The sequence below is a fragment of the Patiria miniata genome, unplaced genomic scaffold (assembly GCF_015706575.1).
Source record: "Patiria miniata isolate m_02_andy unplaced genomic scaffold, ASM1570657v1 HiC_scaffold_13, whole genome shotgun sequence".
Taxonomy (NCBI): Eukaryota; Metazoa; Echinodermata; class Asteroidea; order Valvatida; family Asterinidae; genus Patiria; species Patiria miniata.
The window spans coordinates 11,860,673-11,884,126 of NW_024037051.1; the positions used below are offsets into that span (position 1 = coordinate 11,860,673).

A 23,454-nucleotide genomic window follows, 5' to 3' on the forward strand; every position below is an offset into this window, starting at 1 on the left:
AGTATTTGTCAACACTTTTAAAGGTAGAGTACATCATTTGCAGCTATCCAAAAAGTAACGGACAAAATTATTGTAGAAAGGTATACTTGATTTAACGATAGTAATGGCACCAAACCCTGTGAAAATTGTCTTTCTGGTATCATTTTGAAGAAAAAAAATACATAAAAGGCAGATGTGTCTAAAGTCGCATTTTTGGAAATTTCCGTTAGTAGTTCGTTTTTAATTTGGTGACACCGTGAATGGGTGGGCATGTTTCAACACAACACACACGCGATTGCGGTTGCTATAATTTATGGGATCTTTGCATGATTAAGAGTACGTTTGAGAGCTGTATACTCCCCGAGGGAGCTGAGTTAGTCTTTTGAATGTTTTATGGAAGCCGGGGTAATAATGATGTAGTGCCTTGAGCACCAATACTGGACTACTAACGGAAATTTCCAAAAATGCGTCTTTAGACAAATTGTAGGCACGTGTGGTCTAGCGGTGGAGCACAGGATTCATGATCATGAGGTTGTGGGTTTGAGCCCCGCCGTGGCCATGCATGTTGTGCCCTTGAGTAAGGCGCTTTACCTCAATTACTCCTCTCAACCCAGGTTTTAAATGGGTACCGGCGTCATTCAATGCTGGGAAGGTAACAGACTCGCTGTGGAGGAGGTGTGGCGATCCCCCCACAGCAGCATGTGAGTCTGGCCCAATCGCTTCGAAAGAGAGATGGGCACTCCGTTCCTGTGAACACAGGTTCGTCCCCCTTAATACTGGTGGATATCTGCACTGTAAATACATATAGTTACTGCAATGTGCAGAATTACAGACCACAAGGCCACAGCACTTCACCAAAATGGCCTGTGGAGTCTCCATAATATGATTTATACATTGAGCAAGTCACCTACCAATCTCAGTTCTTCAGGTATCTCATCATCCAGCTCATTCTTGACGTACTTCTCCAGGGTGATGATGGCAATCTCCAGGATTCTCTCGTGGTGGACGTTCTCCAGGTCGCGAATCTGAGAAATCGTGCTTCGAAAGTCAAAGACAAACGATGACTTGTAATGGGTTCGGGGTAAGTTTTTATAATAAATATTACATAGTTTTTACCTGGAATTTCAGAGGATTTTCAGATTTTCTCCATTCTTAGGCGGCCGAAGCTGGCTGACCCCAACAAGCTCGAAAATTAAAGCTCTGAAAACAAAGCCTAAATTGAGTAATGGAGGTGGTTTAAAGAAAGATGGTTTGTCCCCATGCAAGACTATGAGATATGGGTCAACATAATTGCACTGCATGCACAAAGAACTGCAATAATTGTAATGGGCTCCGTGCGCTAACGAAAGAGAGCGCTCTTTTACCTAGCAACGACATCCCATGGGCGGGACATTTAGCTGGTTGATGCGCACCGTTCCTTGTGTGTGATGCACGTTCACCAGGGGATTTGTACTATGTACACGCAGTGGTACATGGTACGGCCGCGCATCGCGGCAAAATTGTAGTCAGGCAAGATGGCGTCAGTCGGTCCCCCCCAACTGTGCTTTCTTTGCCTGTGAGGGGGTACTTGTGAACGGAGCAGATAAGGTCTACATGACTGCCATAGACGTGGACAAACTAGTTTTTGACCATTCTTCTGTAAATGCCCGCTATTTCTTAACTTGAGCTTTATCACTACATACGTTTTCACCATATACCACCAAGATCTTGAAGTTTAGGAATATCTTAAAACAATTTCGACATGTCTCTTCAATTTTTAGAAATCTGCCCCTGAAAAAGTGTAAACAAACAATTTGGACCACCCTGTATTTGGAAAGTAGAATGCCAGCCATGGTCCAGTGGTTACGGTGTTTGATGAAGGTGCGTGGGTTCGAACCCGGCCAGGACCATGGTGTTTGTGCCCTTGGGCAAGACACTTAACTACAATTGCATAGCTGCCAACTTTTCAAAATCCCAATTAGTAATCAACCCGCGCGGTCATATTCAACTGCTCGTTTTATCAAAAGCTTTACCAACATCGAGTACAGATACATGGTTTACATGTACATATACATGTGCATACCCTTCTTGTTGTGAATAATAATGTACTGGAGGCCAAAAGATAATTTAAAAAGAAGAAAAAAAAATTTAAAATTTTTTTTAATATTTTTTTTTTTTTAATGTCTGTATTTGTTTGTTGAAGTCAAATAAATAATAACAATAATAACGTGCGCATATTTTTTTTGAGATGCATGCTATCGATGTGGAGTTTCGAGTTTGTAATCGTATCAATGTTTTTACACACGTTGATTTAGGGCCACCGTATGCAATAGAAATCTCCCGCCAACATACCTTGCAAACGCATGCTGATTTATCTTTTCTGGACGTTGTGACAAACTCAAACTCTATTACCAATTATTCCAACCATACTCTTATTAAATTCCATGATTAAAATCTCGCACTGATGGGTCTCATCCCGGCAAAAAGCGACCAAATGTGCTCACGATTGTCACTGAAAAGTACTCACACATACAGTACACACAACCACACATCCACGAGATGCAGCACACATATGACACACCATTGAAAAATAGTTTTAGTCTGGTCCTCAAGTACTCCACTGCGCACACTGCATTGATGTCTATCAGGTGCTTGACTGCATTCTTATTAGACTTGTCACCAGTCCATCCATTATCGCGACATTTCGCCAGAAGTTTTCGGTCAAAAACGATACTTTACAAGTATTATTTTTTTTTCGTTAGGTAGAAAATGGGAAATTCGTAATGTTTTAGTGGCAAATCGTATTTTCGTAATTTAACAAACAATTCGTAATAATTACGAAAAATTTGTAACAGTTGGCAGCTATGCAATTGCCTCTCTCCACCCAGGAGTATAAATGGGTACCTGTGAGGGTCGAGGACCGATTGAACGTGGTCCCATGGCCTGATGAATGGGGTAATATGATGGAAAGCGCTATATAAGCACAATTATTATTATTATTAAAGGATATAATCCCTGGACCTGCTCCACAAATACAACCACCATGTCGGCCATCGCTCGCTCAAAATCCTTGATTGTGTCCTGCAAAAAAAAAAAAACAGAAAAAAAATTGAATTACTGGCACTCCACTGTTGTGGGAGTATGGCGTAGTGGTTAAGGTTCGTGACTCATGATCAGAGGGTCAGAGGTTCAAATCCAGCTGCTGGCCATATGTTGTGTCCTTGGGCAAGCCACTCCACCCCACTTGCCTGTCTCCACCCAGGATTGTAAATGGGTACCGGCATTAGCTGGGGAGTAACCTGCGATGGACTAGCATCCCATCCAGGGGGAGTAGAAATATTCAAAGTTGTTTCCTGCTACTGAAACCGGAGATAAACGCCGGCCTGATGGGCCACATTGGCTCGTGACAGACTTTACTTACTACTTTTGTAGACTGAGAAAATTGGCAAAATTAATAAATAGTTTCCGATAAACACTGAGGCCATGCATAAAGTCCCATACCTCTAGCTGGTCGACTAGCTGCAGCTCATAGCCCATCAGGGTGTCCCACAGCTTAGTCACCTCCTGGTTGAACTCATCCACCTTATCCTCCAGCATCTGGGGATCACTCATCATGGCAAAGTCTGCAAACGCCTGTCAACAGCAGAAGTTATACATAACAAGTCATATTAGGTGCATGTAACCCAGCTAGAGGGGCCTCGTAGCCTAGTGGTTAAAGCATGGAGCTACTGAGTGGAAGGTTGGCAGTGCGAATCCCATTCGGACCAAAAACTTGAAAACTCTCTCTGACGACCCAACAGTAAAATGGGTACCTGATTCGTTCAGGGAAGGTAAGACGGCGAGAGGAGAAGACTGGGCCCCGCCACTCATATGCCGCGCCCAAGACACAGTGGACCTCTAACAACCCACTGCCTCTACGGCCAGTAATGAGTATTGGACGTTTACCTTTTACCTAACCCAACTAGCCACCACGGTAACTGTGAGCCATTGACCTATCGCCGTTTGCGAGCTAGCCACGCCCCTTAGACAACGTGAAACACGAGCTGCACGAGTTCTTTGTCAGTGCGACGGGCGCAGTGCACGACGGCACATTACGCACAAGCTCTGAAAGCATTTGCTGCACGTATGTACGCAACCGAAGTTGTCTCAAGATTTCCGAGACAACTTTCCTCACCGTGGTCAAATTTGACGTGTGTTTGCATACTGCGTATGCTGGTGGATCGCACGTGTTTGGAAATATTTTGTTTATCCAAGGTTTTGGAATATCACATGATATTCCACAGTCACTGTGATTGGACAGTGCTTGTGAACAGTGATAGGTCAAATTGCCCTCTATAGCAGCATTCTCATATATTCTCTATACATCAAGAAATCTGAATGCCCCTAGGTTGCAAGGTCCATTTTATAACAGGTTTGGGTTTTGGTAAAACAATATCATGTACGGAATCAGTTTTGTTCGTGTTGTGTTGAGATCAGAAGTAATTTTCATCATTGGAGATGAAATCGTTTGAGTACCTTTTTCTTGTATTTGTTGAAGTCCTGGATCTTAGTGATGCCCATGTCTTTGTTCTCTATCTTGGCCTCCTGGACGCAGGCGTAGAATTCTTCCACCTCTCGCTGCCTCTTGGCGTGCTCTGCCAGACCGTGATCAAAGACCTGCTTGCAGATGCCTACCATCTTCTCCTTGAAGGTGTTGGAGTGAGTTAAGGCAATACCAAGTTTTCCCTTCAAAGACGTGTAATAACACTTGCAATTATGCACTCGGTGGAGTGCTGTGGCCTCGTGGTTAAGGGCATTGGATTTGTGGTTAAAGCTGCAGGTTGTGGGTTCGAGTCCAGCCTGGGGTCATGGTGCGTGTGCACTTTGTCACTCATTGCTTCTCTCCACCCAGGAATAAATGGGTACCTGTGAGGGCAGAGATGGTTATTGTGATTGAATAAGCTTTCTTGCGCCTAACAGGCTGCATCGAGCTGTATACTCCCCAGGGAGCTGAAATGGTATTTGGAATGATGAGTTGGCCCAATGATCAGGGGTAATAATAATGTAAAGCGCTTTGATCTTATTTAAAAGCGCTATATAAGAACCCATTATCATTATTAATTAACTAGAAACATACCTATACCAACTGCGCATCCGAAAGCATCTAACTTCATTGGGTAGCCAATCAGAGTGCGGCAAAAATGGTTGAATGAAGAGACGTACGCCGTGGAAGATCGTTGGATTGCTTTCAACACGTGCACCACCATTTTGAAGACATCCTATGATCGTGTCTATGCCGAGAATTAGGCGTAGCGTTGTGGGTGATGTGAGCATTGTTGCAATTATTATGTGTCGAGTTGCCGCTTGATTGTTCCACGAGAATCACACGATTTCTCAGTTTTGTGACCTGAGCATATTACTTTTCTGCTTGATGCCGACAGTTTCGTCGCGGCGACAAGCAAATCACAGGTCGACCTGAGGCCACCCTACGGCACAACTGTTTTGTGCACATTCAGAGCAACATTATTCGTTCATCCCATTTCATTTGTGACTTGACTTGTGATTTACTAGTGACCAGACTTTTTGATGGACTTGTGATGGTACTCAACGGCAACATTGGTATGCCCGGAAATAACACGGTTTATAATTGTGTACATAGAGCACCGAAGTGAATACATCATGTACACAAATATCGTCACCGACACCACGAAGTGACCTTAACCCCCGCAAAGTGGAAAATGAGTGTTTCGAGATACAAGCGATTTAAGTTGGCGATGTTTTGAAACGGTGATCTGAACATCGTTTTAGCCTCAATATTCATATTTTTTTTTACATTGTCTGAAAGCTGGGATCTTGAATGTTACGTTAATGTATGATTTTCATTGAAAACAAATAATATTAATGAGTTATCAAACTAATTAACCATAAGGTCACTTCGTAAAAACTCAAAATTCAGATTACGCTGTGTTCGAGTTTTCATGAAGTGACGCTAACCATGTGTATTAGCTAATGGGTTAGCGCTACTTTGTGTGATTACGCCAGAAGTGAGTCGCACGTATCACGTGACATTGTGTCACTTCGTGAAAACGCAAAACCCGTTTTTGACGCGTAGTGTGCAGGCACTTTATACGCGAAAGAATGGTATAGTACACTTCGTGAAAACGCATTTTCTGGTTTTGACCCATTAAGTTGCAAACGTTCATTAATGTTTTGACAAAACTAAATAACTATGTCTGCTTAGTAACTTCTTGAGGTGATAGATTATGTGTAATTAATCACAAATCAGGAAAAAAATCGGAATCGTAAAATATCGATTTTTCGATGTTAGTGTCACTTCGTGGTGATGGTGACGATATGTGTGTAAAAGACATTAGTGCGTGATTCAGCCCGTGAACCAACACGCGTGCTTACTCCATTCGTTTGCACTACACTTCCCGGTTCAAAATGACGTCACACTTCAGCACTCTATAGAGAATGCAGAACAAAGGAATTACTTTGGGAAAATATAGGCCAGTATGTGAATAGAGAGCATGTAAATTCCTTCCAAGTTGTCAAGCTGACAATTCAAAAGAGTGTGCAAAGCAAAGGATATACAACCAGGAGTTCATCCACCCCAGGCAGGGCGCCCAGCTTAGGTGCCTCGGGGTCGTCCAGGAACATGCTGTCAAAGAGATGGGGGCCGTTTAGGTTCTCAACGTAGGCATCCTGAATTAAACAGATTGAATCGGTGAGTAAACAGAGGGTTAGTAGCCGGAGATGAAGCAAATTAAGCACATTATACGATTCGGGACAGGATCCCACGAAAAAAGGGTCTTAAAATGCACTGTTAGGCCACACAAAAAAATAGTCGGTCTCTAATCAGACCGAAGTTCCGGAATTGATGCGGTGACGCGGTTTTTGGGGGGTTTTTTGGTGGCTTTTTTTTTTTTCAAGCTTGTATTTTACAGACAAGGTGGGTACTATTTTGCTTGTTTGTGTCCTCATTATACATTGGTGTCCTCCATAATTTGCCTTGGTGCCCTTTATCATTTGCCTTGGTGCAATTTCCCCATTCCTTGGTGCTCCTTGGTACAAAAATTTGAGGAGGCGCGGCAATAGAGGGCGCTGTTGTAGCTTCCGTGTTAATTTGAAGAAAAAAAAAGGTTGATGCGCATGATTAAAATCGATGCGCGCGCTGAACAGAGACCGAGTATTTATTTTTTTTTGGCCTTAAGGCAAATTTACACATACCCAACTTTGTCGCGCGTTTTTATACATACACACAAACAAATGAGTGTTTTTACATTTACGGGACAAAGTCGTGGCAACGGGCCACTGTTTTCAATCAAATTCGAAGTGATTTTGTCGCATGACACAAAACGTCGCATACGTATTGCAAATAGACCCTGCACCTGAATAGGCGATTATTTGTACAAATATATGTATCACGAGACACATCAGGTATTTGTTCACACACACGAGCGTCTACAACATTGCCGCGCGACATTATCACCCTGTGATTCCACAACGCCCCTCAGATCTCAGCCATTGAGTGACGAAAAATTATGAAACTTGGAGCATGCACAGAACAACTTAAAGATATAGTCCATCATTTGTAATTTGTGCATTTTGTTCGTTTGAAGCAACAAAAGTGTTCAAAATCTAATGAGGGATACTGAACAACTAACCTGATGAAGTTTCAGCTCAGCTTCAGCTGTATATTCCGAGAAAAACAGCATTCTAGGATCTCAATTTCAAATCAAAAGTTGCTGAATCATGTTTTGAATTGTTTTGAATTGCAGCTATACGCGATGTCGCGCACTGATCCGACGAATTATAGCAACCGCGCGCGCCTGTGCGTCGTGCCAATGCTTGCGCGCGCTGCGCCGAATAACAAAACGAACTACTAATTTAAATTTTCCTACGGTGCTTCTTAAGACGCACCGTTGGAAAGGCCTTAATTCGTTGATTACTTCAAAATGATAGCTTGCCAGAAAGATTTATTTCACAGGGAGTTTAGTCCCCTTACTATCTTTCAACCAAGTATGTTTTTCAACAATAATACGCCAGTTACTTTTTCGGATGGCTGCAAATGATGGACTATAGCTTTAATACGTACATACCCAAGAAATTTCATGACTATAGGTTAAAGGGTTTTGGACTAATCGGCTAATTAATTATTCATATGCACGTACCAATGGTAATTCTGCTTTGTGTACAATAAATACATAAGAAAATTCAGTTATCACAGTGCGTAGTGGCGAAAAATTTGTTGCTGCGCGGTAACCCATGGTTGGAATTTTATGTTTTTGGTATCAAAAGATACGCGAGACTCGAGGCTAAAAAGTCAGGACGGCTCGGGTCAGGCAAATTTGTTTTTGCAAGGGTATCTCGGAAAAAAGTTGGGGGGGGGGGAGCCCCGGCCCTTTTAGGGTTAAGGAGAAAATACAATGATACAATGTAATACAATTTAAAAGAGCGAATGGGTTTAACATTAAAAATACTGCGATATCAAAGGATTTGCTGTGCACCCACCTTCTGTCTGGAGAATTCTTTGTCCTTTTCCTCTTGATCAATGCGTTTGTTTTCCAAGGCCGTCTCATCGGCTACCAGTTCCTCAATGGCGTATCGGTACTGCTCCTCAGCCGCTGCCCTCTGCAAAGTGCACAGATTCGCTCACCGGTCAAAAGCAGCTTAAAACTTTGGCAATAACTCTCACAGCGCTTATCAAGACCCCCTAATTCACAAGTCAATCACAAGTCATTCCCTTTCAAAGTCAAATGACATGCCATCTGATTAAAAAGCATATGTGATGGGATCAAGCCAAATGAGTCGTTTGTCGACCTTGGTCAAATTTTTTTTTTTTCATTACAGATTTGAAAAGAGCACAATCTTAGCATTACTGCTGTGAAAACCGCATGCTGATACCATCTTTAGGCCAAAAAAAAAAGTCTCCGGTTTCTGGTATGGAGCTTGCCCAAAAAGTGGTGCGGCTACGCGGCTTTTTTTTTTTTTACCTGAATTTTTTTGCTTCAAATGTCGGCTGATGACTGCAAATAGTGCCCGACTAAACTTAGTGCAAATAATATGGGAGTCCAGAGAGGCCACATAAAGCTTATTCTCGACCATAACCCAATCTAAAAACACGCTAAAATTGTGCAGCAGCAGGATTCCAGTCAAACCAGTGAGTTTGGCAGTATTGAGACATCATCTTTCATTGAAAAAAAAACTTTTTCATTTTGCCGACGCGCATGGCTACAGCGACGTGCGCGCATACCAGAAACCGGAGACTTTTTTTTTGGCCTTAGTTCACAAATTATGGAAGTCGGAACACAAACTGATGTGATGAAAAGAATTTTTTTTTTTCTTTTTTTGGGCGTTGGGGTGATGTATATCAAATTTGGTTTTGCCCTTCACCGTCGTATTAACTTTCACTCGGGAGGTAACACACTGAGTAAACAGTGTTAATACGTCAAAGAAGGGCAAAACCTAATTTGAGATGTGATGAAGTGATGTGATAAAGTGGCCCTATTTTGGCCTGAATCTCCAAATGAAAGCTCCCGACAAACGACTCATTTAGCTGGATCGCGTTACATATTGGATCATTTGCATTTATCCTAAAAATAACCTACCAAGTTCTTACCCAAAATCTTACTCGGATTTAAGGTTGTACTGGTCACAACCACCCCGTGACATTATTCCGTCTGGCTTGCTGTCATTTAGAAGAAATCAAGAAATGGACGCGATTTCCAGTGATCAGTTCACTGCCTGATTTTTGGAAATAACGAGTGCTGTGGACAAAATCATGTTTCGTGATCCAGAGGTTGTGCATGTTTTTTACTGTTAAGTTTCTCGAAAAGTGTAATATCCACTGAGCTGAAACTTCAACAGGTTAGGTTTTGAACAATCTTTTTTGGATTGTGAGTGGTGTTATTATTGGAAACGAAGAAAATGTAAGAAAAGTATATGATTCTTTTTGCCTTTAAACTGTGACAGAATCATTACATTTTCACTGTTCAGCCTTATTACTCGTTCCCAGACTTGTGATTTGACTTGTGAATAATTGTGATGACTTCGCAACAACAACCCTGGTATCTTTTTTACAGATTTCACTGGCTTATTGGCAGAAAGTGGATTTACAAGAAACTTCATAGTGGGTAATTGTTCATTTTTTTTGCAGGCGTTTCTTTGGGAGAGTTTACATCATAATATTCCCAAAGGCCGGTATGTCATCCACCGAAAATGGAACTATCGGTATCAAATTAGCGTTACTCTTTGTTAAAGACTTTTCCAAGTTCAGTCATTTTCAGAATTTTAAAAATGAACCCCAAAGGGAAACTGACTAGGGGCATTATGGTAAATTGTTCAGGGTTGAAAAAAAAATTACTGAAGCAAGGTTTAAACCTGCAGCCTCCGGATTGCCGTTCCGGTGCTCTACCAACATGACCAACTGATCTATCAAACCCTACGTTGGCAGTTCCCCAATTTGTCAACGCCCTTATTCAAGGGGCACTAGTCAGAATTGTCAGGCAGTATAATTGACTCTCAAAGAACTAGAATCAACAATTATAGAGGTTTTACTCCTAAAAAATAAACGTGGAGTATAAAGTCAAGATTCGTATCATGGACATGCATTTAAGAAGTTAAGATTCGTATCATGGGCATTCGTGATCTACAGGTAATTCTGCAGGTTGTGGGTTCGAGTCCAGCCTCGGGCTATGGTGCGTGTGCTCTTGAGCAAGGCACTTTGTCACTCATTACTTCTCCCCACCCAGGAGTAACATGGGTACATGTGAGGGCAGAGATGGTTATTGTGATTGAAATAGCTTCCTTGCGCCTAACAGGCTGCATCGAGCTGTAAACTTCCCAGGGAGCTGAGATGGTATTTGGAATGTTTAAAGAGGTTGTGGAATGCTCGAAGACATTTCCGTCATTTTTTGGGTATATGTAGCCTAAGGTGTGATGAAATAAAAATGACTATTGTTTCTGTCATGAAATGAGTACAAAGGGTACTTTTGAGAGCTATTTTTCAGGTCCTGTTTCGACCCGAACGCGCAATTTGTGTAAAAGTCGTCGTTGCGGGCAGCAAACAAAACACAGTAAATCGTGACGTAATAAACAGGACTCGTTTATGCTACTCTGCATCGGGAGTCCTGTTTATTACGTCACGATTTACTGTGTTTTGTTTGCTGCCCCCAACGACGACTTTTACACAAATTGCACGTTCGGGTCGAAACAGGCATGACAGGACTTGAAAAACAGCTCTCAAAAGTACCTTTTGTACTCATTTCATGACAGACACAATAGTCGTTTTTATTTCATCACACCTTAGGCTACATATACCCAAAAAATGACGGAAATGTCTTCGAGCATTCCACAACCTCTTTAATTGGCCCAATGATCAGGGGTAACAATAATGTAAAGCGCTTTGATCTTAGTTAAAAGCGCTATATAAAAACCTGTTATTATTATTATTGTTTACCGTATTCTGATCGATCAGTCTGAAGTCCAGGTAAACAAGGGTCGGGACGTGAGCCACCGCAAACGGCTTGTAGTTCTCGTCCTCACAGAAGGGGTTGCCGCCCAGGTTCAGCGTCTGGAGATTCTTGAACTTCCTCAGATACACCAGCTGCAAACATAACCATTTCTCACAATTACACCACTGGAACTTTTTCTTTGAAATTTAAAAATTGAACACTTTGACTATCCATTTTTCAATATTAAAGGGAATGTACATCATTGGCTTTTGCTGTAATTTTCAGAAATGAACTATTTGAGGGGTTAGTATAATAGCTCAAATATTGTTTAACTGACATGTTTGAACTTTTGTGTTCGAAAATGCTTGACAAACCAAGAAAAACAAAAACGTTTAAGTAGTCTGGTTCCCCGACTCCACTAAAGATAAAATGGATCAATTTATAGATGTTGGAAAATTGTAAGGTAAGGGAAACAGTCTAGCTGGCCTGCACCCGTTCATGAACATGTCACCAATAGCAAACAAAATTTGGACTGAAAAATAAATGTAAATTTGGAGCAGTAGTTAAAAAATGGTTAGGTTTTTCCAACGGTGGTCGGCCAACCACCGTTGAAAATGTATACAAAAATACCATTTCCTTGAAAATGACTTGACACCAGGTGCCATAACTTTACAGGATGCTTTAGACTGTCATTTACCAACATCCTTGTAAGGTATTTCGTAAAAATTTGGTAGTTTTATTTTTCGATGTTTGCAAATGTTGTATATTCCCTTTAAGTAGACAAGTTGCAAAAGGACTGTAATTCCTATTTTTTCAGTTTACTTAAAGGGAATATACATCATTTGCTTTTGCTGTAATTTTCAGAAATGGATGGAATTGGGAGGTTGGAAATATATAGAAAATATAGTTACACTGACTTTTTTGAGGTTTTGGGTTCGAAAATGCTATAAAAATTAAGAAAAACAATCATATTCCTGTAGTGACTCCATATAAGAAGCAACAGAGCAGTTTACATACATTGGGGAATTGTAAGGTCAGGGAACCAGTCTAGCTGGCTTGTACCCGTTCATAGGTGTGTAATCGATTGCAAACAAGTGCGATGGTCAATTGGGGCTAGTATTTGAAAAAAAGCCAGTTTGATACAAAAATACCACTTTTCTTGAAAATGACAGTTTACCAGGTGCCATGATTTTACAGGATGCTTTACACTGTCATTCACTAACAGTCCAGCAAGGTATTTCAAAATGATTTGGTAGTTTTATTTTTGATGTTTGCAAATGTTGTATTTTCCCTTTAACATTTTATGGCGTGACTGGCATCTGCAAAGAGCCAGCGATTGCACTGCTGGCATGTGGGCTACAATTGGGCCCGCGGTAGCGATCAGGCTAACTGGAAAGCCAGGATGTGTTGCAGTTACGGGCTTGAGTTCAATCACAATATCATCGTGTACCCTGCAGGCACGTGAAAAGACGAAGCGCATTGGGCAGTAATGACTCATGAACAAAGTTTCGCGATCTTTTATACGCTTCTTTGTGACTGTTAGGCAGTGGTTCCTCATCGACTGGTCGAACAAAACTTTGAGATAAACGGAGGTACCAGAGAGGGTATTTCGAGTTACGGGGGCATTCATGTACATAATATCCTATTCTCTTGACAGGAATGGGCAGAAAAATTCAGCCAAGAAAGATTGACGGTACATCATCATCAAAAACAATAGAAAGTTCCATCACCATGAACTCCAAGTGCTTCAAAGCATCCTGGTGCAACACAAATCAACTTAAAAACTCATTCTTTAACAGAGCAATTATAGACTGGAACCATCTTGACGAAAACTCTGTTCAAGCCGACTTGGTTAAAGGGAATGTACATCATTGGCTTTTGCTGTAATTTTCAGAAATGAACTACTTGAAGGGTTAGTATAATAGATAAAAATATTGTAACACTGCCAATTGTTTGAAGTTTTGTGTTCAAAAATGCTGGAAAAACCAAGAAAAACGAAAAATGTTCAAGTAGTCTGGTTCCCTGACTCCACTAAGGATAAAATGGATCAATTTATAGATGCCGGAAAATTGTAAGGTAAGGGAACCAGTGTAGCTGGCCTGCATCCGTTCATGAACATGTTACCAATAGCAAACAAAATTTGGACTGAAAAAATGGTAAATTTGAAGCAAAAGTTGAAAAATAGTTAGGTTTTTCCAACGGTGATCGGCCGACCACTGTTGGAAATGTATACAAAAATACCAATTTCTTGAAAATGATTTCACACCAGGAGCCATAATTGTACAGGATGCTTTTGACTGTCATTTACCAACATCCTAGTAAGGTATTTCGTAAAAACTTGATAGTTTTATTTTTCGATGTTTGCAAATGTTGTATATTCCCTTTAAGAGGTTTAAAATTCTCCTTGATCAAGGACCTAGTACCTCACTCAGTGTAACATCCCTGGAACATGCACCCTCTCTCTCTGTTGCGTTAATGCCTGAATAGGTTTCTGCAACGTACCCATACAGATACAGGTACAGATGGAGTATTACATTGAGATAAACAATTGAGTTTTGAGTTAGGCCAAAAAAAAAAGTCTCCGGTTTCTGGTATGGAGCTTGCCCAAAAAGTGGTGCGCCAGCGACGCAGTTTTTTTTTTTTTTTACCTGATTTTTTTGCTTCAAATGTCGGCTGATGACTGCAAATGGTGCCCGACTTAACTTAGTGCAAATATATGGGAGTCCAGAGAGGCCACATAAAGCTTATTCTCGACCATAACCCAATCTAAAAATACGTTAAAATTGTGCAGCAGCAGGATTCCATGTCAAACCATTGAGTTTGGCGGTTTTGAGACATCATCTTTCATTGAAAAAAAAAACTTTTTCATTTTGCCGACGCGCATTGTTACGGCGACGCGCGCGCATACCAGAAACCGGAGACTTTTTTTTTTGGCCTTATCCAAATTTGAGTTATCTGGTTTTATTACTGTAATGGGCCTCAAACTTAATGATTTTCAAAAAGTGGTGTGGGGGGGGGGGGCGGGCAAATGCTCCCATGTTTAATTTCTACACCATATGTGACTTACATTGTCTAGACTACCCAGGTTGTTATTGCCGATGGAGAAGACGTGTAGTCTGGTCAGTTTGTCCATGTTCTCCAGCGTGCTGATCCTGTTGTTGTACAGGGTAAGGTCTTCCAGTTTAGTCAAGCTGTCTAGGCCGTCAATCACCTCAATGTTGTTGAAAGAAAGATCTGTGCAAGAACATAGAGGAAAACTCACTTTTAAAAACTGGCCAATTTGAATTTGAAAAAAAATGTGCATCACTTCGATTAACTATGGTACTCACAAAGTTTTTTATTTGAAAAAAAAAAACAGCATTTATCTCCGGCATTGGCTTTATCTCTGGCTACAGAATCAATCAGAAGCCTTTAATACATACCCTTAAAAATGCTCTTCAAATTAAAAAAAAAATAGCCTTATATTAAAAAAATAATGGGCGATCATGTAGTTACGGGCCCGGTTCCCTATAAGAGAACAAACTCTGCTTTGAATTTATTTGACTTACCAAACTAGTTGGTGACATTAAGAACATGCAGGAATGTCACAGATAGAGGGAAGGGTTTTGAATTTTTGAGGGAAATTTGGGGGTAAAATGATGATGATAACGACAAAACTTAACACGAAAACAAATGATGGCGATCAGCGCGATGAACCGTGAAGGCGCGTGCTGAATTGTATGGCACCAACCGTGCATGAAAATCGTAATTTCTACCCCACTAACTGTTCAAATTTTTTTTAAAGGGTTCATTAGGATTGAGAGAAGTTTCCTTTAGGCCCCCCCAAAAAAGTCTCCGGTTTCTGGTATGGAGCTTGCCCAAAAAGTGGTGCGGTGACGCGGCTTTTTTTTTTTTTTACCTGATTTTTTTTGTCTCAAATGTCGGCTGATGACTGCAAATGGTGCCCGACTGAACTTAGTGCAAATACATGGGAGTCCAGAGAGGCCACATAAAGCTTATTCTCGATCATAACCCCATTTAAAAACATGTTAAAATTGTGCAGCAGCAGGATTCCAGTCAAACCAGTGAGTTTGGCGGTTTTGAGACATCATCTTTCATTAAAAAAAAAACAACTTTTTCATTTTGCCGACGCGCATGGCTACAGCGACGCGCGCGCATACCAGAAACCAGACTTTTTTTTGGCCTTAGGCTGAAAAGGTCATTTTTGAATGATAAACAACACCCTTGCCTCTATTTGATCGAAACGAAAGAGGGGCCCGTAACTACAGGAGCGCGAACAAAATGTGCTGAGCCAGAATCCCCAAAGTCAAGGGCCGAAATTCTCCTGAAACCAATGTGGGTAATGAAGCAAAGGTCGCTCTTCATCTCCACAATTGAGTCCGTCCAACTCTATGGTGCAGAGACGTGGACCCTCACAACCAAGGAGGAGAAGTCACTGGATGGATGCTACACTCGCATGCTACGTATAGCCCTCAACGTATCGTGGCAGGATCGTATGAGGAATGATGACCTCTACAACGGCATGCAGAGAGCGACTCACAAGATCAGAGAGCGTCGTCTTAATCTTGCTGGCCACTGCGTCCGCCACCCTGAGCTTGCTGCCCACCCAACCATACCGTGGGAGCCCACCCAGGGCACTGCCTTAAGAGGGAGAAGAAGTCTGACCTTTGTGGACCAGTGGCTCAAGAGGGACACTGATCTCACATCTGCAGAGGAGCTGCGCACCTGCATGGTAGATCGAGACAGCTGGAGGAAGAGGACTCAGGGACTGGCTCGTGATGTCGTCACAACCCAGGCGACCCCGACATGATGAATGATGATTGAATGAAGCAAATCTGCTTAAGGAATATACTCACTTACCTAACCACACCAGGTTTTTCAATGTGTCGAGCCCCTCTATCCTCTCAATGATGTTGTTGTCCATCTGCAACTTGACGAGGTTCTTGAACTGCCACAGGTTGTCTATCTTTAATATATCTGTAAAACATAATTGATGTCAGATCAGCTTTGGATTACGGAATGTCAGCCGACCAGCGTTGGAAAATGATACCAAATTACCACTTTTCTTGAAAATGTCAGCACACCAGGTGCCATGATTTTACATGATGAGACATTCACTACCAGTCCAGTAAGGTATTTCATAATAATTTACATATACATACATACATATAGGCATTTTTATAGCGCCCCACAAAGATCGGAGCACTTTACAAAAGCTGACAAAATAATTAAAGATACAAATAAAAGATGCATTGATACAGATATAATAAACTATACAAGCAAAATAACATATGGCATGATTAAACAAATAAATGGGTTTTGAGTCTATTTTTGAAGAGCTGAAGTGTGTTGGCTTCCCGGATGTTACGGGGAAGGGAATTCCACAGCCGGGGAGCAGCGGCTTGAAAGGCACGATCTCCAGTACGCGACTTAGTTTGGGGGTTATGGAGACGTGTTTTGTCAAATGATGAGCGGGTGGCATAGACAGATGTGTTGAAAGAGATGAGTTCTTGGAGATGAGTTCTTGGAGATATGAAGGTGCCATAGAGTTGATACATTTGTATACAATGACAAGAAGTTTGAAATTTGTGCGTGCTCAAATTGGTAGCCAATGAAGGCGATGTAACAACAATTTGGTAGTTTTGTTTTATGATATTTGCAAATGTTGTATACATTGCATTGCCTTTAAGCAAGGGCCGTTTAGAGTTAAGTGTTCAGAGATACACAGACGCCAAAAGCACATGAAGGAATGACAATGTCATGAAAAGAAAACCTAAGTCTGGAATCTTGAACTACTTTGAATTAGACTCTTTTCCCCCTCCGTCCTCCTCACTTTTGAAGTCCAATCGGAGCTGTGTGACATCAGTAAAGTCGATTCCTTCCTGTTTGGCAATGCGTCCAGCCTCATCTTTAGGACCCTGCTCCTCCACGGCCTTCTGCAGCATGTCCTCATCGATGACGGCTGGCTCCACTGTGTCGTACAGTCGACTCATGATGGCAAGTCAGGTACGAAAACTTGTTAAGGATGAACTATGCTCTCAAAGACTCTGCATCTGTCATCTGTTAGGAAAAGAAGAAAAAGTGTTTCACAGATGAGGTGAGTATGTATGGCATATGTATAGCTGAGGCCAAAAAAAATATGAAAATTTGAGGCAACCTATAGGCCTACTGTATTGTTTTATTTCTTATAGTTAGCAATAGCAGGGATGTTGCATCAACAAAAAGTATTTAAGGAAAGATTTCCATATACGAAGTTCACTCAACACCCTGTGTACAAACTCTATGAGATTGGACTGAACATTTTTAAGTGTTTTCTAAGAAAATGCTTGTATTTTCTCACTGCTCAAATTGACTTTGATGACATGAAATTGCTATCTGGGGGCTTGTTAGTCAATACAGAGGAAAATTAGTGAACTTTGTATATGGAAATCTTTCCGTATTTAAAATTGGAACAGAAAAACAAGTCCACCAGGGCAGCTAGTCCGCGAGTAACTTGGACCCTACTTATCACCTTTTTTAACATTTGAACATGCATCGATTATGATAATGAGTAGACTGGATCTCATTTGTAAACACAAGTGCATTTCGAACGATGATAGGAAGTCGGGAACTAAGGCAGCTATCAGCGGAAACCAGTTCAAGCTAGTCCGACTCCATATCATTTTTTAAGAGGGAAATAAAGTCGGAGAACCATTCGGTTAATAATAGTCTGGTTGCAAGAGCCATAGTAGATCGTGACGTTGCATATTGCCAGGTACGGGAACCAGACGGTCGATTGCCGTAAGGATAGACACAATTCCGACTTTGTTTTGCACATTCATGATCATGTTCATAAAAATTTGCAAGTTCCAGTGCAGTGCCACTACTCCTAGAACTATGAGGCTCGTGGAGCCTCAAAGGCAGCGTACCCCACAAAACTGTTTGCCTGTACGAAACACCAACTAAGTACAAAAACGTCAAGTTGACTCAGTGCGGAAAGGGTATATTTTTCATCATTTTGGCCTAAAAACCGACAGAATCCACCGATGTTTGTTTGGTGCACATAACGTGAGTATGTCATGAGGTATTGTACGGAGTTTAGGGGCAAACTGTGCAGCAGTTCTGTGGGAAATAGCTTGGTTGTGATGGACGTTTTTGTACTTAGTTGGTGTTTTGTAGAGACAAACAGTTTTGCGGGGTAAGCTGCCTATGAGGCTCCACTATGTGGAGCCTCATAGTTCTAGGATACACTGACTACACTCTGCATGCACTCGACTCACGAGGTGTAACAGAAACCGTAAAGGTAGGTTGAACCACCGCCATGGACATTGGTGGCGCTATTTTCATGCCCAAAATGACATAATTTTTTGTGACCACCTTTATTGAAAACGTTTGACATGGAGTATCACATACAGGGATACTTTCGCTTAGCTCCAAACATCAATAAAAGAGAATTGCAGGGTGTAGGCCCTAGTTGACCTTAGAAAGTTTGGTTTGTTATTAAATCACATTGCCAAAAAAAGTTGTGGATTCCCCAAAACAGCTATGCCGTTATTTGTGTGTAAATTTCCCATAGGTTTGTAGGACACATAATCAACTGACAAGGTCACATTTATTTCAGCCAAATCGAGCATCATTTTAAGGCAAAAAAAGCAACTTTAAAATTGCAATAATGTCAGAACTGCTTGCCCTATGAAGTTAGGAGACCATTTGTTTAATTGCATTTTGAAAGCTCTTTCAGATAAAGTAAATTCCACAACTATCAAATCAACTTTGAAATTTGATGTAGGCCTAGGCCTAGGCCCCCTTAGCCCCACTAGTGTGGCCGTCGGTATGCTGCGCTGAACCCAAGGCCACACACCGTGGTCTGCGCACTACTGAGGACGTTTTCATAATTTCAACAGCGAATTTCTTACATATGGTTGTATTCTACGATGTCCCAACTTTCACTTCTGGGATGCTTGGGTGTAATGATGTTCAATTTTCCAAGATATTCTTGAATCTTTCTGGAGCTGTGTGGAGCCCATATGCACTCGTGAAACGTCTGGTGATGGCAGCCATTTTGAATGTGACAAGAGATGACCTCAAGCTGTGACGTCGCGTTTATGCAAATTGCTTGTCGAGCGAGGGCGCGAGTTGCAAATGCGACGGCTGTTTCCTGTACCATGCATTTATCGTCTGGGGGCCACGTGCACTGATCTCTATTCAGGATCTACGGCACAGGAAACAGCCGTCGCATTTGCAACTCGCGCCCTCGCTCGACAAGCAATTTGCATAAACGCGACGTCACAGCTTGAGGTCATCTCTTGTCACATTCAAAATGGCTGCCATCACCAGACGTTTCACGAGTGCATATGGGCTCCAGAAAGATTCAAGAATATCTTGGAAAATTGAACATCATTACACCTAAGCATCCCAGAAGTGATAGATGGGACATCGTAGAATACAACCATATGTAAGAAATTCCCTGCAAATTTTATGAAAACGTCCTCAGTAGTGCGCGGACCACGGTGTGTGGCCTTAGGTTCAGCGCAGCATACCGAAGGCCACACTAGTGGGGCTACAACCTGACGTGACGCCACTTTTTTTCTTCATAATCAATTCATATAGGCGTATCATCTCAATGAGGGTCAGTCATGGCAAAAATGATAAGACATGAATCTGGGACTGAGAAACATTTCCAATTTTGTTACTGAATGTTAGGAAATAGGCCTAGGGCGGCCTAGGCCTACTTAGAAATTTTCTTGACTCTCCATAGACTTTGTACACGACCGCTGAGACTGAGTGAAAACTGAAATGAAGACTGAAGTGGCGTCAGGTTGCAACACTTTTTCCCGTAAAGGAAATTAAATTTCCAGAAGTGAATCTTTGAATTTAAAGTCTGAAACATTCAAAACAATTTTCGAAACTTATTCGCAATATAATTACCAGCAAAAAACACAAAATTCCGGCTTTCAAACAGAGAGCATCGGACGTCAACCGTCCCGCACGAAAATCAGTTGTCAAGGAACACTACCCATAATTCATTTCTCGGGTCAATCCCGTATGGTAATTTGTCTAAAAATAGCTCATTACGTTATCAATGCCCGAGCGACAGAGGCCGACCGAAGGTCACTGGCTGGTACCCACCCACAAGCTGCGTAAAAAGTGCAGTAATACCTGTTGTGTTGTGTTGGTCTCGTGCTTATTACCAGTCACGATATTTCCAAGATGTCGTTTTTCGGTTCCAGTCCGTTCGTAACGCCCGTCGGGCAAAGGATAGGTGAGTTACCCTCGAAAACCTCCACTGACTTTGTGGCAAAGTGTTTAGAATGGTTCTGTCATCTTTCAGGCTTTTGGATGTGGCGGTGTTTTTGTAATAATAAGGAGTGGGTCGTTTTAACGGAACGGTTTTGGTGACCCTGTGCGCAAGGCCAAGACTTCGCACGTCATGCACACATTGCCTTTCATTCAATTTCAATGGCCAATGTTATTTTCTCATAGTCATACTACATTGAATGTCATTGTGGATTTGTGTCATTGGGTTCATTGTTATCTGTGTAGGCCTACTGGGATATAGCTGTAGAGGAATGACTCATGTTTTTATCAGTGTTTTTTAATACTTTGTACTGAATGTGCATTGATTAATTACCGAATCGTTTTACTGTTGTGATCATTGTGTAATCATGGTAATTTGTAAAACTGTCGATAAATACAGGTTTCTTGCTGAGCACCGAGAGTGAGAAGTGAGAAACACTCATTGACAGTCGTTTTCTTTAATTTCTAGTTCTAGAATTTTCTTCGTTCTAGATCGCTTCAGTTCAAATTAAATCTCTTTAGTTTTGGATTGGTGTCCAACATTTTTTTTGGGGGGGGGGAAGAATTCCATACATTGACATCACTAATTTTACCCTGCAGTGACCTATCAGCCATCAGAAAGTGATAATATGTCCTAAAAAGCCCAATAAAGCAGGGAAAACATTGAAGCAGTTACTGAGAAAACACTTTTTTTTTCAGACCAGTCTCAGGGTTTGTGCACAGGGTGACAAGTGATGGCCAGATATGGTAATCTTTCCCATGAGTGTTACATGTAACTGTATATTGTAATACAGCTGATGAATGACTTGTGATTTTATCAGTAATTTTAATAAATTGTGCTGAATGTGCATTGATTCGTTACCGAATCATTTTACTTTATTAGTGCCATGAATGATTGATTGTGTAAGCGGAAAAATGTCTTTATTTTGTTGCAACCTGATGCCCCTTTTTTTATAGGGTATAAGCTTAAACAAATCTAATTTGTTTGGGAATACCTTGAAAATTGTCTTGACTCTCCATAGACATTGTACACGTACATGTACAACACCGTTGACGGTTGAAGTGGTGTCTGGATACTATTTGCTTTCCGTGCAAACTGTCGATAGGCCTTAATCATTTTAGATGATTTTAGAGGATTGAGGCTGTATGCTATTTTTACTTGGAGGCAGCTGAGGGATTTTGCAGGATTGAGGTTGCATCCTAGCAAAAATACCTGGGGAGTTAGGGTTAAAAAAATTTAAAGGAATCCTTGATTCTTTGTGAAATGCAGTAACTTTGAGGGCATATCGAGTTAAAGGGAAAATACAACATTTGCAAACATCAAAAAATAAAACTACCAAATCATTTTGAAATACCTTGCTGGACTATTAGTGAATGACAGTGTAAAGTATCCTGTAAAATCATGGCACCTGGTATACTGTCATTTTCAAGAAAAGTGGTATTTTTGTATCAATTTCCAACGCTGATCGGCCGATCAGCGTTGGAAACAACTGGCTTTTTTTTCAAATACTGGCCCCAATTGACCATCGCACTTGTTTGCAATCGATTAGAAACCTATGAATGGGTACAAGCCAGCTAGGCTGGTTCCCTGACCTTACAATTCCCCAATGTACATAAACTGCTCTGTTTCTTCTTAAATGGAGTCAGGGAACCAGACTACAGGAAAATGAAGGTTTTCTTAGTTTTTATAGTATTTTCGAACCCAAAACTTAAAAAAAGTCACTGTAACAATATTTGCTATATAATACGAACCCCCCAATTCCATCCATTTCTGAAAATTACAGCAAAAGCAAATGATGTATATTCCCTTTAACATAATCACTTTTTTATAATGTAGGCTTCGTTAAAAAAAATTTAAAATTTGTAAATGGATTAAGATTTTTTCTTTGAAATGTTAAAATGTCACATCCGTACTACATTATACATACATGTGTCAATGAGACCAAAGTGGTAGAGTTTTAACTAAAATTGTATTTTACCTTTTCTTTTTGCCAACAGAGAGGGCCACCTCGGAGGGATTAGCCTCCGAGGATTGGGGCCTGAACATGGAGATCTGTGACATTGTCAATGAAACAGAGGACGGGTAAGATGCCCACTTTTTGATGTTGATAAATTGGGTCCAAAAATTTAAGAATTTTAATATTAGGCCCCCCCCCCCAAAAGTCTCCGGTTTCTGGTATGGAGCTTGCCCAAGAAGTGGTGCGGCGACGCGGCTTTTTTTTTTTTTTTTACCTGATTTTTTTGCTTCAAATGTCGGCTGATGACTGCAAATGGTGCCCGACTAAACTTTGTGCAAATATATGGGAGTCCAGAGAGGCCACATAAAGCTTATTCTCGACCATAACCCAATCTAAAAACACGTTAAAATTGTGCAGCAGCAGGATTCCAGTCAAACCAGTGAGTTTGGCGGTTTTGAGACATCATCTTTCATTGAAAAAAAAACTTTTTCATTTCAACTTTTTCAAACCGGAGACTTTTTTTTTTTGGCCTTAGACCATGTTTTCCTTAGAAATGAAAACAAATAGGGGTGGATAAAATGTTCCTTGGGGGGGGGGGTTGCTCTATTTTTTTTTATAGCCAGAAATATTAGGATGGAATGTTGGTCGATTAATTGGGTTTTTTTTTTTCAAATTTTTGTTCTCCATGAATTCGTAACGGTTAAGTTGTAAATCAACTGTTCATTCTGCATTCACTGCAAGGCATGTTAAGACCACATTGGCGACCAACTTACAAAACATGAAATGTAAAAATTCACAAATTTAGGGCGATGACTGCGAAAAGTAGG

General features: G+C 41.1%; 2 protein-coding genes across 4 annotated transcripts in view; one reads left to right on the top strand and one right to left on the bottom strand.

The window, feature by feature from the left end:
* The window catches only part of LOC119721292 (dynein regulatory complex subunit 3-like), a 22,067-nt gene extending 1,659 nt beyond the window's left edge, over positions 1-20,408 (bottom strand). Inside the window, exons 1-11 of one of the 2 annotated variants that reach the window (XM_038191297.1) lie at positions 20,301-20,408; positions 17,227-17,453; positions 16,254-16,370; positions 14,461-14,627; positions 11,399-11,545; positions 8,452-8,571; positions 6,530-6,642; positions 4,474-4,648; positions 3,460-3,591; positions 2,969-3,039; positions 891-1,014 (exon numbers count right to left, since the gene is read on the bottom strand). In XM_038191297.1, the coding sequence (XP_038047225.1) occupies positions 891-1,014; positions 2,969-3,039; positions 3,460-3,591; positions 4,474-4,648; positions 6,530-6,642; positions 8,452-8,571; positions 11,399-11,545; positions 14,461-14,627; positions 16,254-16,370; positions 17,227-17,386 (1,326 nt within the window). In that variant the 5' untranslated portion in view covers positions 17,387-17,453; positions 20,301-20,408. Of the gene's footprint in view, positions 1-890; positions 1,015-2,968; positions 3,040-3,459; positions 3,592-4,473; positions 4,649-6,529; positions 6,643-8,451; positions 8,572-11,398; positions 11,546-14,460; positions 14,628-16,253; positions 16,371-17,226; positions 17,454-20,300 lie in introns of those variants that run through there. The other variant, XM_038191298.1, reaches the window with a different exon arrangement.
* Positions 20,409-20,526: 118 nt separating this feature from the next.
* Positions 20,527-23,454, top strand: part of LOC119721291 (TOM1-like protein 2) — a 33,009-nt gene continuing 30,081 nt past the window's right edge. For both annotated transcript variants that reach the window (XM_038191295.1, XM_038191296.1), the window contains exons 1-2: positions 20,527-20,634; positions 22,668-22,752. In XM_038191295.1, the coding sequence (XP_038047223.1) occupies positions 20,583-20,634; positions 22,668-22,752 (137 nt within the window). In that variant the 5' untranslated portion in view covers positions 20,527-20,582. The remainder of the gene's footprint in view (positions 20,635-22,667; positions 22,753-23,454) is intronic.